Source organism: Callorhinchus milii, unplaced genomic scaffold (genome assembly GCF_018977255.1).
Source record: "Callorhinchus milii isolate IMCB2004 unplaced genomic scaffold, IMCB_Cmil_1.0 Scaffold3, whole genome shotgun sequence".
NCBI classification, from domain to species: Eukaryota; Metazoa; Chordata; class Chondrichthyes; order Chimaeriformes; family Callorhinchidae; genus Callorhinchus; species Callorhinchus milii.
The window spans coordinates 35,788,737-35,806,638 of NW_024704744.1; the positions used below are offsets into that span (position 1 = coordinate 35,788,737).

General features: G+C 43.5%; 1 protein-coding gene across 2 annotated transcripts; it reads left to right on the forward strand.

Moving 5' to 3' along the window:
* Positions 1–765: 765 nt before the first annotated feature.
* marcksa (myristoylated alanine-rich protein kinase C substrate a) lies at positions 766–11,161 on the forward strand. Of its 2 annotated transcripts, XM_042333324.1 has the most exons (3): positions 766–877; positions 6,786–6,906; positions 9,193–11,161. In XM_042333324.1, the coding sequence occupies exons 2-3, from the start codon at positions 6,808–6,810 to the stop codon at positions 10,054–10,056; spliced, it is 963 nt and encodes a 320-aa protein (XP_042189258.1). In that variant the 5' UTR covers positions 766–877; positions 6,786–6,807; the 3' UTR covers positions 10,057–11,161. The 2 variants fall into 2 exon arrangements, with proteins under 2 accessions (XP_042189258.1, XP_007897832.2); XM_007899641.2 differs by lacking the exons at positions 766–877; positions 6,786–6,906 and adding an exon at positions 7,336–7,546.
* Positions 11,162–17,902: the final 6,741 nt, after the last annotated feature.

Consider the following 17,902-nt stretch of genomic DNA (forward strand, 5'->3'; position numbering starts at 1 on the left):
ACCACAGTAAATTGAATCAAATGTAAAACAGTTTCAGTCGAGAATAGTGATTTATAATGAGTTTCTGGAGTTAAAATGCTGAATACAGTATTATGAAGCTGAAATCAAGAAATATGTACATATAAGACAACATTGTGCAGTTTAATTTTTTTGACATAAAATCATTAGGAGTAAGCCCTGAAGAAACTGAGCTACAGGATGCACTCTTAGTCTGATTTACAGAGTGCTCTTAATTCAGAGCAGCTGTTAATTTGGAGTGACTCCACAGGGTATTAAAGCTATGTATGAGAATGGAGACTCAGGATTGATCATGTGGACAATGAGCACTCTTCAAACATGAGGCTGAAACGCCTTGTTATAAAACTCTGGTAGAAAACCAATGCTGCCTGTGACCTTTGCTGTACATGACCCACAGGCACTCAGCATTGTCCCTGTATGTCCCGATGAGGCAAAGCAAGCCAGGGAAAGGCTGCACATGCTTCCATAGTTGAAGTGGTCAGAACATTCATTAAGTACGTCAAAGTCATAGTAAAGTAGGAGCTAACTAGTACATTAATATCTGTATTGTGTGACAGAAATATATAACTAATTATTGATCTCGAGTGCAGTTATGTAGCTGTCTAAAACAAAGTGAAATAATGTACAAAGTACATCCTGTAACTGTACAAAGTATATGCTGTAAATGAATTCCAACTATTTTTAAATGAACTAATCTGATTTTATTAAAACTGAAAATAATACTGTATGTACAACAGTAACTTGCATTTGCAGTTCACTCGGGTAGGGTCTCGGAGAGTTTAACAGTGGTGTGGTTTGATCCCGAGCTGGACAGAGAAGGGCGGTGATCGAAGGCACAGTCAAAGAGGAAAGTCTTCAGGTATGATTTGAAGATGTAGAGGGGCAAAACAAAGGGATCGGGGAAAGGAATTCCAGAGAATTGGGGAATAGTGACTGTAGAAAACACTAAACAATCCCAGAATGCTAAAGATTGCCTTTTTTTCCCCCTAGTGAGGCTGAAATTCCCTCTTTGTCAAGAAATTCTCTTCCATTCCGACGTCTCGAATCTTTTTATTTCAAACATTCCCAGCTAAGAAAGTGAAGTAAGGCTTCTATAAATCTCATACTAATATTCATCATAAGGGGGTTATACAAGAGCAGCCTTGTTTTTTTTTATTTTGTCCCCTTTTCTATGCAGAGATTATTGTTGAACCTCTTTTTCTCATTAAATACTGTACCACTGACTAGTTTCAAAGAATATTTCATGCAAGTTTAGAGCCAGAACCTAGAACAAGGGATTTAAATTAGTCATGTAGCTGCCAGAAACTGATCAGATCATGATGCTTAAGAATATAATAATAATCCTTGAATTTGATATAGCGCCTTATCACATTTTCGAGACATCTCAAAGTGTTTCACAGAATATACTGTAAAGTGAATCGACTGTATATTTTGTGGGCGAAACAATCCCACAATATCTAAACAAGACTGAGAATTCTACACATGCATGTCATCTCTGTATAGAAATTTCCTTGTATCTGGAATGAAGTGTGCACTCTTTCCTGTGGGGAACAGGCTCTTCTTGTCTAATCCCAAGTATTAAGTGCAGGTTTGCAGGTCTGCCCGGTATGTGGGTTGAGATATTGCAGAAGTTTGACCAGCTAAACCCAAATAACGTCCTGCTTGTCGGCCTCCCCAATTCCTCCCTCCATAGGTTAAAGATCATTCAGAACTCTGCAGCCCATGTCCTCTTCCACACCAGGCTCTGTGACCCTATCATCCCACATCCTCACAGGACTCCACTGGCTTCCCATCACACAGAGGATGCAGTTCAACATCCTGGTCCACACCTTCATAGCCCTCCATGGACTTGCTCCCCCCTACCTCTGAGACCTCCTAATCCCCCTACCAACCTGCCTGCTCCCTCTGTTCAGCGGGCTCCAGCCTATTTCATGCGCCCTACCTTGCCCACCCCACCATTGGCAGGCAGGCCTTCAGCCACTCCGCCCCCACCCTTTGGAACTTCATCGCGCAGTCCCTCCGCCTCGCCCTCTCCCTTGCCTCCTTCAAGACCCATCTCAAGGCCCTCTTCTTCGACTGTGCCTTTGATCACCCTCCTTCCCCCCTCTGCCCTCCCCGATCCCGACCACCAGCTCGGTCTGAAACACTGACTGTCCAGCATCTTGGGATGTCCTCCCGCTATACAAATGTGCTGGTGATGCCGCAGCCACTGCCGCTGATGCAGTATTCTATTGCCAGGCACATTACTGTGAAGGCAATTCAGTGCCAAGCGAACACCATTTCCCTCCTCTAACCAGACAAGTGGTAGAAACAAAAGCAAGCACCTGGAAGGATCTAAAAATATAGACAGGAAGGATGGATGTTTCTCAACTATAACGTTGTAGGACTGCTGTGTACATTAGGGTGACCAAGAATGTCAGAAGGTGGAGGCCATAGGGAACAAAATTTAGGCTGTGTGAAAAAGGTGCAAGACAAATGTGCATTGGTGGTGTTACATGGTTTAAAATTACAAAGATTTTCCAACTGTGGATCCTCATGAGATAGTCTGTGTAATAATGTGATGTGTCTGTTGTCACAGACTGCTGAACCAATAGATGAGTCTGCAGTAACAAACCTCCCAGCTGAAATTTATCAAAGTAAAGGGACCTGCTCACCAGTACCAATTATCTGTGGACAGACCCAATACGACCTTAAAACCTTCGTTACAACATCAATTTGTTTCCAGATAGCCTATATCTATTGGTCCTTATCTAGTTAACCATTTAGGTTGCAAGCAATTTGTCACTTCCCTGTCAATCAGACTCCAGACACCCCCACCCCCCCTCCATATCCCCATCAATTCCTATTGAAATAATTAACATTTCTGAAATTCTTAGGCTTTTACAAGGGTAAACAAGGGTTTGCAAGAAAGGTCCTCCTGTAAGACACTTGAGTCATTGGAAACAATGTCAATAAATCTTGTACTAATACATACAAGAGCAGCAGGTAAATTTGATAAAACACAGTCTTGGCTCGGGGACTGGAATTAGCTGATAGGGGAGAAAGACTGTTTCTTATTTACATCTAAGCTGTTTAACTTGTTATCCCATAGAACTGATGCTATAGTTTAGTCAGTTACTTTAATGTTAATAGATGATTATCTGTGAGTTACAATCGTCAGGTCATTTTGTTCTAATGTCATAAACGTTGGAATTGTAAAAATGTTGAGCATTCATAAGTCTGTCCTATGTCAAGATGTCCCATCTTTTCTACCTGCGCGTCATTCCCTATTGTAATATTTTGGAAGTTTAAGATCTACACAAGTATTGGAGTATTGACAGTACATATGATCCAGTGTTGGAAGTGATTGAGGGTTCACAGGTTTTGTATAGTGTTGACTGTGCGTTCAGTCACCTCCCTTCCTTCTTCAGCTCCCCAGACTCCCAAACCAATTGTGTGAAGCACTTTGAGATGTCCTATATAAATGTAAATTGTTTGCTGCTGTATAGTGTGTGTAGGACACTTACAATGTGACATTTACAAGACTATATGTGATTCCGACCTGGTCCACCCAATGACAGGGAAACAGCTTGTGTAGGGCTATGATTTACATTGTAGCCATTATACAGTATTGCACGAAGGGAACCCTTCTGTGGCCATTGAACTAAATTCACATGAAATGGAAACTAATCTGTATTCTTGAAATACCAAGACATGATTCCACGCCCTTGTTTGAATCGCGTAGCAACTGGGACCTGGTGCAAGTCAAATGCCATTCAGTCAGGGTTGCACGATCGTCAGCAAAATTCACGGGGACTTTTGACTGCAGGCTTTTTTTTTTGTCGGCTCTCAATAAATTCAACTGCACCCGGGGGAAAAAAAAACCCTTTCCAGAAAAAAAATACCAAACATCTGTCTTGATTCGCTTTTTGCACTGCACGACATAAACGAGGGAGGATGTTGCATTATTTCTCAACGTCGTGTGTTCCAGCGATTCGTCCAAGACCAGATATTTGAGCAAATCGTTGCAAGAAAGAGAGGGGCGGTGGGGATGGTGGGGATGGGGTGGGGGGGGAAGAGGGGGGGAAAAAAAATCCCTGGTGGCAGATCGCAGCTCTAGCGCCCTCCCCTCGCCTGGGTTTTACATAAAGGTGGCAGTGCAAGTCTCTGACTGCCACTGACTTCTTTGCAAGTGGAGGAGAGGGAAGGCGTGGGGAGGGGTGTGTGTGTGTGCAGAGAAGCAGAGAAGCCATTGAGCATCGACCCTCACGGTTGTCGTTTCTTCCTGATGTCAAATAAAAATGGTCTCTGTTAAATGTTTCCCACTCCTCGCCAGCTGTTGCAGCCCGATCGATTTCAAGTGAATCCATACGAGGCTCTACCTCGTTTGTGTCTCTTTTCTCTCTCTCTCTCTCTCTCTCTCCCCCACCCTTTTTTTTTCTGTCTGTCCCTCCAGTGTGTGTGTGTGTGTGTGTGTCTGAGGGGGGGTTTAGTGGTATCCATTTCTTGCTCTTGGATCATCTTTGGGTTGAATGTGCTCAGGAGGTCGCCATGGAAACTGCAACTCGCTTCCCAGGGCAGAGAGAGAGGGGGAAGAGGGAGAAGAGAGGGAGAGGGGTCGGTTGAGTTGGTTTGGATGGACTGAGCCCACAGCCCACCATGTAACTGAGGAGAAGGGAAGGGGGAGCAGAAACCACTCACCGACTCCACTCACTGACTCCATCTAACAGTGGATCATCACTCACTCGCCATCACAAGGCTAAGTCCCAGTGTAAAATCCCAGGAACCATGTGCAGTGTATTTACTACACACCAGGGGTGGGAGGGGGGTGGGGGGGGGAATGCAAGAGGAAAGGAATCGATCATTTATCCTCGCGTCTTTACGAATTAATTTGCTTAAGCCACCAAATGTTTGCTGAGCCTCTCCAGACACGACAGACGGGATGGTTGGAAAAGCAGATCTGAGTAGTCGGTGACGATGGCAGATCCATTTGCAACTCAGCCCGACTGCTGCTGCTGCTGCTGCTGCTGGAAAACACATTTTTTTTTGAAAAAACAGAAAAAAATTGTGTTTTTTTTTAAAAAATACTCATTTCACGTTGTCCTTCTTCGTTCTGCGATCCGGAGTTTAACCGTTTCTCTTCCACCCACTTTCTTTCGCGAATGGAAAATGTGTGTGTGTGTGTGTGGGGGGGGGAGTGGGGGAGACAACCCCTCCTCCCATTTTGCAACCACACAGTAAGAACAGACTATCAGTCGAGAGGAGAAATGGTAACAGATTGTTTCGTTGTACATTGAATAACACACACACACACACACACGCACATCACCACTCTCTTTGTGAACAGACAAGTGGCCATAAAGAACTTGTAGGGGGAAATGTTCCTTTGGCGCCTACATTTTCCGTCGGCTCTCCTGGCTATTTGACAGGATAGTAAAGGCAGGGATTAAATGTTTAAAATCTTAAATGTTTTGATTTGAACAAGTATTTCTTGACGAGACAGAAATAAATGTTTTGCCACTCCTCCCCCCCCCATCCCCTCTCCCTCTTTGTCATATCTATTCCTGTCGGGAGAATTCGTGGTCTTTTCACTATCATCTGCACATCTCGAATCTCCAGCATCAGAAATTGCCATTACTTGATTGAATCCCAATTAACTGTGTGAAGCCATTTCATGTGAGATGGGAAGGAAGGAGGGAGAGAGGGAGAGGGAGGGAGGGAGGGAGGAGGGGGCAGAGGAGAGAGAATTTTTTTAAAAAAAAGTGGAAGGAGGAGAAATGGGAAGGAGGGAGAGAAGAGAGAGGAGGAGGAAGAAGAAGGGGTTGTGGGGGGGGGGGGGGGGATCGAACACATCCAACAATATTTTTTAAAAATAAAAAAAACCACCTTATGTTGAATGCATTTGATGAGAAAGGCAGAGAGTGGTGCGACCTCATTTAACTAATGAGTAAATGCAGGTGGGGAGGGGTTGTGGGGGGGGGGGGGGTTGTGTGTTGAAGGGGGTGATGGTGGGTGGGGTGGGAGGGGGGGGGGAGAAAAAGATTGAAACTATATGAATTTTTTTTTGCCCCCCTCCAAAAAATCCCCCTGATTGTTTGTTACAATCGGAGGCCCCGCCCCGGGGTGGGGGGGGTTTGGGGGGGGGGGTTGGGGGGGGTGTGAGTGACAGGCCCTGGGTTTGGGAGGCTGTGATTGGCGGGGACTGGCTCCGGTTGGCGTCATTGCTAACGAGCCCATTCATCTATGCATTTGGGCGTTGGACTCTGCATGTTATTAGCGCTCAGGGAGATTTCTCCATTTTTTCCCCCCGTCCAGAAAGCGAAAAGCCACAAATCTGAAGGATTTTTAAAAAATATATATATACATATATATATATATCTCTCTCTCTCTCTCACCACTTGCAACGTGTGGCTCCTGGGGTTTTTTTTTTCCTGCCCCCACTCTCTCTCTCTCTCTCTCTCGACTGCTTTTTTTTCCCCTCTCTCTCCACACCCCACCGCCAACTCCTCTCTTCGTTGCTCTGCGCGGGGTTTGGATTGCAGGCAACTTTGTTTAAAGCCGAGGGTGTGATTCCAGCGCTTCTTCCTTCCTTCCTTCCTGCCTTCTCCCTCCCTCCCCCCCCCCACCCCCCTCCCCACCCCCTCGACTTGTGTCTGTCTGTCCGCCTGTGTGTGTGTGTGTGTGTGTGTGAGAGAGAGTGAGAGAGAGAGTGTGTGGTGTGGTGTGTGTGTGCAGCATTGGAAAGCCAAACGTCTTTGTTCGCTCTGTCCCTCTCTCGCTGTGGTTAGGAGTTTCTTTGTTGGAGCAGTAATGGGAGCCCAATTTTCCAAGACCGCTGCAAACCGCGAAACTGTTGCTGAAAAAGCCGGAGAGGCTGCAGCCGGATCGCCTTCCAAAACCAACGGGCAGGTGTGTATTTGCTTTTACAATTCAATTTTTTTTTACCCCCCCCCCCCCCCGTGTTTTTTTTTTTTTTTTGCATTTTCTCCCCCTTCTCTCTTTCTTCCCCGGTTTTTATTTTTTCGGGTGTTTTTTTTTTGGTGGCGGTGGTGAGAGGGGGACACACCACACGAGACGACTACTACTACTACTACTACGAGTGCTGCTGCTGCTGCTACTACTATCAACGCTTCTCCACGAGTTTCTGTGGGAATTTTTCTTTGTGCTCGAAAAAGAGAGCCCTCGATGCTCTGCAAAAGACGAGGGGGGGGGACCGATCCCCCCCCCCTCCTTCCCTCCTACCCCCTCCCAACCCCGAGTGTATAAAGCCCCCACATCGAAAAACTGGGCGTTTGATGTATTTAAAAAAATATGCGGGAAGTTGGATAATTTGAGGAAAGGTATCGTTTGCTCCTGAGGGGGAGTGGGGGGGGGAGTCTGCAAAATGAAGTGTTTGGAAAGCACAGCATTGTTTTGCTTCAGGTGTCTTGTGAACCGTTTCCCGGTGCAGCAGCTTTGTGTGTGTGGTGTGTGTGAGAGAGAGTGAGAGAGAGAGAGTGAGTGGTTTGTGAGCTTTCCTTTTGCAATGAAAGAGCGCGCGAGCACAAAGGTAAGTCAATGTGCTCCTCTGCTCGGGAGGGAGGGAGTGAGTGAGGGAGGGAGTGAGGGAGTAAAACGAGGCGTCGTCTTTATAACCCATTTATTTGCTGGGATTTGCGTGATTTTTTTTTGTGTGTGTGTGTGTGGCTTCATTCAGATGGAGTTTCTCGGTGCCAGTGTTTTGTGCCCACGTTGTGCAGTTGCTTCTCGGGGGGGAGTGGGGAGTGGGGCTTCACTCAGATGTATGTAGACGGTGTTGAAAGCTCTGTGGACAAAGGTGTGTCTTTTGTGGTCGTCGTCGTTGCGGTCTTTTCCCTTTGCGTTGAAAGTCCGCAATCTTGGGTTTGCGCGGTATCGTGTGCCCTCTGCGGTAGGAGTCCACGCAAACGGTGGCGGGAGCGGCGGTGCGGGGAGGCGGAGCGCGCGGATGTGCTGCTCGGGCGGTGCGGTGCGGGTGAGCGGTGCACCGACACCGCCACCGCCCGCCCGCGCCTTCATGTCTGATGCGACGGTGGCACCGCGCGCCACCGCCACCACCACCGCCACCACCGGGAGAGGTCCGCGGTCACTCGACACCACCGTCTCGTCATCTGCTATAAGATGTGCATCTTTTTTTAATGTGTGTGTTTTTTTTTAAAAAAAGCCCCTTTTCTGTTGCAAAGGTGAGTGGTTTGTGAGTGACTGAGTGAGCGAGTGAGTGAGTGTCAGTGCGGCTGTGGCTGTGGCTGCGGCTACAGCGCGGGGTGGGGTGTGTGTGTGGGGGGGGGGGGGGGGGGAGCGGGGGTCGGGGCGGGTGGTGGTCGGGTTGGCTGGGCTCTGGGTGTGGAGCGCCCCCCAGCGGCCACCCCCCCACACTGCAGTCCGTGCAGACTCCCTGCTCCCCCCCCCCCCCCCTTTTGCGGGCAGATGGCATTGTTGCACGTTACAGTTGGAACAAAAGCCCGTCTGTCTCGGGTTAAGTTGCAGGGGGTGGGGGTGGGGGGGCACTGGAGACACTGCTTTAAATGCCCCCCCCCCACCCACCCCACCACCCACCGTGGAGAATGCAGTTTGCAACACACGACAAAAAAAAACCGCTTACATTAATTAAATATGTTGCTGGATGTTTTTAATGATTGCAAGATCTAGGTCAGTGTAGAATATAACATCCTATTATGGGGGGGGGGCGATCCATCGAATAAAAATCACTTGATTGCTCACGATCGGAGGGGTTGAATTTCGGCGGTGCGGTCTTGGTGCTAATTCGTCGAGTGGATCGCGTTGAGATTGAAGCTGGTGCAATTGGGAGCGTCTTATTAGCGTACGGACACGGCGCGGACCGTGTTTGATAACAAATTCTGGCTGCTCCCGGTGACTTAATTCCGATTGCGTTCGAAAATCGTTCCTGATTGTATTCGGTAGGTTTCTGGAGGGTGGGAGTTGAAGGCGGAATACACAAAAGCCACCCAGTTCCTCCAGCTGTGTACTTGGTACTAGTGGTCGCAGCATCTCTCCCTCCTCTTCACAGTGGTAAAGGAAGCGCTCCCTCCCTCTCCCCATGTGGACGTTGCTTCACGTATACGCGCGTCATGCCATTTTGTGAGCGAGTCTGTGTGTCGCCTCTTATCTCCTCCTTGTCTGAACCCACCATTTTGTGTGTCTCTCTCGTGTCTGCAGGAGAATGGCCATGTGAAGGTGAACGGCGACGCTTCCCCAGCAGCCGCCGCCGCCGCCGAGCCTGCGGACAAGGACGAGGTGCAGGCGAACGGGACCACCCCGGCCGAGGAGAGCAAGGAGGAGCCGGCGGTGGCGGCGGAGGCCGTCAGCAGTGGCAGCGGAGGAGAGAACAGTAGCAGCCCCCCGGCCACCAAGCAAGAGACCAACGGGGAGACTGGCGAGGCTCCAGCCGTGGCCACCCCCTCCCCAGCAGAGGGAGAAGTCACTGGGAAACCCGAGGAAGGGGCAGCGGCTGCTGCTCCCAGCCCAGCGACCAACGACACCCCCAAGAAAAAGAAGAAGCGCTTCTCCTTCAAGAAATCCTTCAAGCTCAGTGGCTTCTCCTTTAAGAAGACCAAGAAGGAGACCGGCGAGAGTGCTGAGACCGAAGGAGCTGCGGCTACAGCTGCTGCTTCCGGGGAAGGGGAGAAGGATCAGGCCGGTGCTGCGGCACCAGAGGCCGGCACTGCCGCCGAGGACCCCAAACCTGCCCAGGAGGGAGAAGCTGCTTCTGGGGCGAGCACCTCGGATGAGAAGAAAGAGGAGGCCAGTGCCTCCCCAGAGGAGAAACCCGAGGAGAAGGCCCCCGAGAGCACCGCAGGACAGGAAACCAAAGCTGCGGAGGAGCCCAAGGCCAATGACGAGAAGCCTGCGGCGGAGAAAGCCCCATCCAACCCAGCCCCAAGTGCTGAAGCATCTACAGCTGAGAAAGAAGCAGCCCCACCAGCAGTGCAGGAGCCACCAGCAGCGCAGGAGCCAGCTGTAGCGCAAGAAGCACCATCTGAGTCTAGTCCCAAAGCACCAGCTGCCAACTCAGCAGAGTAAAAGTATAACTGGAGTGATAATCAAAGGACCTTTTTCCATGTTTGTTTGTTGGAGTGGTGCCAGGTACTGGTTTGGAGAACTGTCTTAACCAGGGATTTAAAAAGGCATTTTTATTTTTTAAAAATCCCATTGCATTCATTCTGTTACCACCATTCCAACAGGCAGAGATGAGCCCCCAAATCTGGCTCTGTCATGATTTTTTTTTTGCATCAGTATTACTGTTTTTTGCATATTTTGCATCATTTTATACAAAAGTTTAAACTTTTTTTTGGTCAATATATGGACATGTCCAATGGTGTGGATAATCTGGGTGGGTAAATCCTGGGTAACATGTAAATGAAGTAATATTGGAGCCACAATGCAGCGGTGCAGTTGCCAAGTGAATGTGCCACAAGTTAATGATGTAAAGGATTAGTCTTTTTAAAAAATATTACAAATCTTGTGAAAGATATACCATACCGTTTACAACACTAAAGTCTTGAATTCAAGAGGGCAAGGAAATCCGTACCAGAAAATCAATAGTTTTTAGTAATACATTTAAATCATAGAAACTTTTCACTTATCTCATTTTAGCTGTACAAGTCAACGTGATAAGTAGAAAAAAACAAGTTGTATAGGCGTTATTGTTTATTGCTGGTTCATGACCTTAAAGTGTAATTATGTATGACAGCAGGGTGTTTTTAACTGTGATTATGTATAAATAAAAACTTAATATCAAGAAGCACATGAAGTTTGCAACTTTTCACCCTGCCCATTTTGTAAAATTGCAGTCATCTTGGAAGATCTTTTAAAATCAAATTTAAATGAAAAAGCTGTGATAAGTGGAATGGTTGCTGTTTATATACTGTTGTATGTTTGGTTACAGCAGTCAATGCTTTTTTCAGTCGTCTTTGTTGACAATTGGGAAAACTCTTCAGATGCAATGCGTTTTGTGTAGCATCTTGTCTATCATGGTTTTTGTAAATACTGGAGAAGCTTTGACCAATTTGACTTAGAAATGGAATGTAACTTTGCTTACAAAATTGCTATTAAACTCCTCTGCTTAAGGTGTTCTAATTTTCTGTGAGCACACTAAAAGCGAAAAAAATAAATGTGAATAAAGTTTCGACTTAGTGTTTTTATTATTTGGTTCATTCTTTAGGTGAGAGAGTATACAGGTGATGACTCATTTGAGAATGTCAATGATTGCACTCAAGGTAGCTAAATCTTTAATGTTGAAAAGGGAAAGGTATTAATATACTTGACATTTGACAGAGGTGAAAGGTAGAAACTTAACTGAACGCAGGTGCTTTATGTATTATTCAAGTCCATATTTTATTCACTTCAAAATAGTCAAAACTATATTAAAGCTATGAGGCACTTTGATTTTTATTTAAGTTGCATGCACTTATAAGTGATGTGTAACATCAAGATCTAAAACAATGAATGATAGTGAAAATGAATTCCAGCCAATATGGATCTATTTTGAAAACTTTCCTAACTTGTTAACACTTTGACCTGTCAGGTATTTTTGCATTAATATGTCACCATTGCTTTCAATTAGCAAACTTGCTCTTAAAGAAATTCATCAGTTTTACTATATGGAATGTTTCCTACTATTGATTTCCAGATGGAGGAATTTTGAATCTTCCATTGGTGCTTTGCCACCTACTCCTGTGAATCAGCATTTTTTTTCTCTGCACTTACACAGAAGTGTATGTAAAGGACTTGTACCTGTTGAATTTTGCAATAACTATCTGGGTTTGATAGGTTTGTGTACCACATTACATTCTCAAAATGGCAGATGTTTCAATATAGACAAGTGTGCATTGACCTCAACACAACTCATTTCATACTTACAGCAATGTAAAGCATATTAACAAGTTTGTACAGAATTTAGTTCTGTTAAAAGTGAGAAAAAAAACATTCACCCATCTCAATTCTCCAGCTATTTGATAAAACTACATTTTAATGTGCAAAATTTCAGACATAAATCCTTCATAAAATTACTGGCACTGAATACTACGAGTCAATCTGGCTCAGTTGTTAGTACAGGTGCAGTCTCATTATGGGACTTTGAACTTATCGTCTAGGCCAGGGATTGTGGCCCCCGTGGGGCTGTCAACAAAGTCCCCCCACCCTGAACATTCGCAAGAGTCTTGGGTAACTGCGAGTGGTAGTGTGTTGTGTGTTTCAGTTTTTTTTTCTTGATTTGATTTGACTTCAATCAAGAAACGCTGGCTGGCTGACCATAAAACTTAGGCACCACTGGTCTAGGGTGACACGAAGGAGAATGCTGCTGTATTTTGAGGTGCCAGTCCTTCAGATTAGATATTAAATCTGCTTGTTTGGGTGGACATAATGGATCCCATGGCACATTGGAAAACGGAAGGGAGTTTCTCCAGGTGTCCTGGCCAACAAGCTCCCAAATTAATTGGCTATTCATTTGATAATGGTGTGAAATATTGTATGCAAATTGGCTACTGCATTTGCCTACAAATACAGAATCACTGCACTTTGAGACATTGTGATAAGATACTACAATACAAATGCAAAGATTAATTTGACATCAATAATCTTGGATAGTTAAATACTGGGCAGTTCATTTTCTACTGGATATGTCTTAATTTCCACAGTAACATTAATCGGTGCACATATTCAGATGTTCTGTTTGTCAAGCTAAATATTTTCTCTGTTTTAACAAACAAATGTGATTAAACAATCAAGTAAATTTGCCTCTTTTGAATTTTTAAGTTTAGGCTTGAATAGAATTTGTATTGGATAAAGGAAAATATTTAAAAGTTTCCTGTGGAGCAAATGTTTTTAACTTGGATGGTATTTGTGCCTATCAAGTTTATGTTCACCCCGTTTGTAAGCTTTTCTTAATTCTAGCTTGCTTTCAACCAAAATGAGCCAAGAGTGAGTGATTGATTTCCTTCCATGTGGAAGAATTTGCCCCGCCTTTTTGCATTCTGTCTGGAAGTCACAATTGGACATTTAACTACATAAAGGGTTGGAGGGGGAACAATATCCCTTGTTGCTATACTATCAAGACATCTTGAAATTCATATTGAGTTAATAATGACTTTTTCCTCACAATTGGATCTTCAGTTCAAAAGAAATGATGAGACATTTAAACTTCCAAATGGATTGACTGGGGATAACCAAATGGATTGCTAAAACGTTGAAATTGTTTTTTCCGCAGTAAAAATGAACCCAAACTGGCTACCTTTAACTCGGGAATCAAATAGCCTTAACTGTTAAGTCATATTATTGGAATAATTAAAAATGATTACTCCATACGAGCTCCTAGTCCACATGTTTAAATTAAGTATGATGCAAAAATGATTTATTTGACCGATCAGTTCAGATCATAATTAAACTATCGTTGTCCGCACTCAACAATGATCTAGATCGAACATTGAATTCTAAAATACATTTACTGGTGATTAGATAATAATAAGGATGTCGGGTAGTTAAAACACCTCCAATGTTTCACTTTTTAAAATATAAGTTATAATAATCCTTGCCTTTGATATAGTGCCTTATAATATTGAGACTTCTTAAAGCGTTTCACAGAATATATTGTAAAGTGGATTTACTGTATTTTGTGGGCGAAACAGCAGCCCAATTGCACACAGTTGTGCTTAATCCAAATATCTAAGGTTTCGCCCCACCTGGAAATCAAACCCAGATCCTCATTTGCGAGGCACATGCTAACCACTAGAAAAGGACAAGAATCCCTTAACAAGCACATTTTCATAACAAGACTGAAACAGAAACAACTTCCAAGATGTTAGTCTTTTTTAACAATAATGTATTTTTTTAAACTGCTTAATAGCACAACTGTTTAAAATTAATGTAAGCAAATCTTTCATTTTAGATACAAAGAGATACCTACCTAATCAATTGTTTTCTTTTTTAAAAAAAATTGGTATAATCATTCTTGTTCCATTATGTTTTTAAGCATTGACTGCTCAGTATTATCTAATAATCCTATTGGATGTTAACAAATGCCTAAAATTGTTAACATGTCTAAAATATCTGATCGCTCAACAAGGAAATTCTTCTAACGAAGTTGGCCAAATGCTAACTAACTTTGTCATTATAGGGCAGTTAAATATCTTCACATTCATCTGAAACGTATGGTAATTCTAAAAAGTCCCAAGCAGTACCAGCTAATGATTTGATTCAGTAAATTTGATTCATTGCTTTCCAAATTCAAAAAAGGTCACTTTGCTGAGCTTCCTACCATTGTTGGAGGGGCTGTTCCTGTTTGTGTTAAAAGACTGAACGTGATTTACAGTTTTTCTTATCGGTTTCCGTTAAGTAACAGCACAGTCTTTAACAGTTTTACAACTTAATTCTCAAGGCAAGTACTGACCTTTACCTACTGCAAGAATGAAATGCGACAAATCAGATTGTGTGTTGCTGTAAAATACATTCAAGAAAGAGCCACTGAAATAACACATCCAGTTTGACCTGCCGCCTCCTTGCTGATTGAGGAGCGGCATCAAGAAACTTGGAACTGGAAGGGATCTGGCTTTGCAGGCTGGAGAAGGTGGAGGAATGTTGGTGAGGCACGTATAAGGGCACAGAAATAGGGGTGGAGGGCAGGAAAGATTTTTTTTAAATCACAGAAAATGTGTACTCATTGGATTGTTTCTTCCATTGAGTAACAGTTGTAGAAAGTCTAATCTAGCTGGTTATTCGAAAGATGAATACGGATTGTATTACATTTTTTTAAAAACACAATTTGTTAATATAACAGTAGGCTCAGTAATGCAGTGGGTTAGTACACTAGTTTTACTTGTACTTGGGTTAAAAATCTACTTCATATATTAAAGGGAAAGCAGTTGCTTTTCTATTTAGTAGAGTCCTGTAGGTTAGTGGTTAGAGCACTCCCCGGGTTAGAGGACCCGGGTTCCATTAGCGGGCAGGGCAAAGCTTAGGCAGGTTTCCTTACTCCATAAGCCTCTGTTTACCAAGCAGTAAGTAAGTGATCCCTCCACCCAAAAAAAAATAATTTGGTCACAATCCACGACTGTTTGTGGGACACTGCTGTGCGCAATCGGCTGCCGCATTTCGCCCACAAAATATACAGTTAATTCACAGTATATTCTGTGAAACTCTTTGAGACATCTCGAAGACATGATCAGACACTATATCAAATGCAAGGATTATTATTAGTGTCCCTTGTGTATTTACCGTTCTTTGCAGGTACAAGTCTACAATAAAATAAATGGAGGTGTCTTTAAGGAATATGCAAAATGGGGGAAAAAACTCGGTAAAGCGATGTATTCCCCATCTCTGGATGCTCTCTCCACTTCATTGTGTCAGTGTGTAACTATGGTGTTCTGTTTGACCCTCAAATCTCTTTCCTTCCTTACATCTGGTCCTTGTCCAAGGATGCTTTTCTTTATCTTCACCACAGCACCCATCCCTATCTCACACCTCATTTGTCCTTAGCCGTGCCTCCATTACCAGATTTAACTTCTTCAATGGCCTCCTCGCTAGCCTCCCTAGCTCTAGCATCTACAAGCTCAATTCATCCAAAATACAGTCGTTCTAAGTTTCATATGTCTATCACTCCCATCCTTGTCAGGCTCTACTGTCTCCTAGTCAATGAATTTCACTCGATACCATTGACCACTCTATCCTCCTCCACCGCCTCCCCTCAACCTTCATGGTTCTGTCTTTGAATGGTTCAGATCCTACCTCTCACACCATCTCCACTTTATCTCCACAAGTGGTTTCTCCTCTTGACTCTGCACTCTCATCTTCAAATCCAACTTCACTTAGCTACTAACTGTGCCAGACCATCAATCTAAAGGACTTTGAGCTATGACACTATGTAACAAGAACAAATTATATAAGTGCTAAATAACTATGTATGTTATTGTTTCACATTGTTGACCAATGACACTGATATCGCCTAATTAACAGAAATGGAACAAGGAGTAAAATCAGGTGTGTCCCACAGTCACTAATACTGGTACTTAGCTGTGGTCAATAAGGGAAAAACAATGTTTGAAGATTGGAAACTCAATAAACACTAGTACTTCATTTATTCTTGTACAAACTTTGTCTCAGCTCAATCTTGTTGTGATTTGCAGTTTGTTTGGATTCAGTTGTATTATGTTGTCTTCATTTGGCTTTGTTACAGAACAAATGATTACTGTAGTTAATGTGAGTTGGCCACATTATAGGCAGAATCCTCTTAATTGGTCTATTACCATGATAAGCTAAAACATTCTCTTTAACCCATTATGTGTTTCATAACAACTGTATCAATGAAAGTACAATGAAAGTACACTGATCCTAATTAGCAGTTAAGTGACCAAAAGAATCCTGTATCAGGTGATGAATTATTACACTGTTTTACTGAGCTCTTTGAAGCATCATTTGAATTCTGGTGTCATCATCAGAATGAATCGCCACTGAGTGGCAAGCTTTGTTTTTGCTGCTGAAAAGCCACTACAACTACGAGTCCTTTTCTTAAAACAAAAAGAAAAATAATTAATTGCATATGATTAATGTGCACATGAACACACCCAGGAATGGACACAGACATTTAAAAATACAATGTAAATTGATATTGAAAGGCAGATGAAAGGAAACGGCGACAGTTTTTGAAGAATGGGATGATCAGATTAAGAAAGAAATTTGATGTAATTTCAATGAAAAGTTATCTCACATGAAGAGCACTGTATAAATGCAAGTTATTGGTATTGTTGTTATTATTGCAGAATAGATCCAGCTTGTTTCAATAGATCAGTGGTAAATTACTGAAGAATAACATGTTTTCGGTCAGCTGGGTGTCGGACGCATGCTGAAACCCATCCCAAATCCTTTAAGTGATGCCAGATTGAGAGTTCCATATATGTATGCCCACCTAGACATGGAAATTTCCTGTGTCTTGAAAGGAATGCGCACTCTCTCCCTGAAGGAACACACCCTGCTTGCTTAAATCTGGAGAGAATTAGGCACAGATTGGCAAGAGCTAAGCCTTGGCATCCCCAGAGTAGTATATATTGGAGTACGGCTGAAGTTTAACCAGCTAAATGCATTGCTTGCCTCCAAGCTTCCTGATTCTTGTCCAACCATGACTACCCTACTAATTAGGACTTAGCTTGCAGGATTTACAGGAACTGTGTGGGAAAAATCCCTGCCCCCAGTGCCCCTCCAATTCTGGTTGATGATCTAGACTGGCTGGTCTGTCATCGGCAGTGCTCTGGATTACTGTGGTCCTGCCCGGCTCAGGAACCAGGTTACCAAGACTTCCACAGGGGGTTGGCTTGATTCTAACATTCTGACAATGCATCACATTGGAGCCAGCTCATTTCCAAGGAGAATCTACTTACTTACCTCCCTCCAGAGAGAATAGTCACTCCACAGATAATAAAGATTTCTTCTTGATAAGGATGCAGAATATTACACATTGTTTAGGAACATCCCTCTGCTACCCCACTTAATAGGTAGGTATCATTGCTCATCTTAGCGAGAGTGTGCTTAGAAGCCTGCAACTTCAATCTTTATGGCTCCTATTCTTCATTGGAATCGATTAGGGAAAGAGCGATTCCATTATCAGGCATACACCAAATAATTCTGATAGAAACTTCTTGAAAACAAATATAAATAATATTTTAATGGAGTGATAATAGGATGTTAGCACAAATTCAGGTTGAAAATCTTGAAATTTAGTTTAATATTTTGATATACTGTGTAGTACAAAGACTTGGGATATTGATTTATTTTTATACTGAAAAGAATATTCTCTTTTAATGACAGGTTTTATGGATTGTTCATTCTCAGCTGTCTAAACCGTGTATTTTATTAATAAAATGGACAATGGTTGCACCCATTC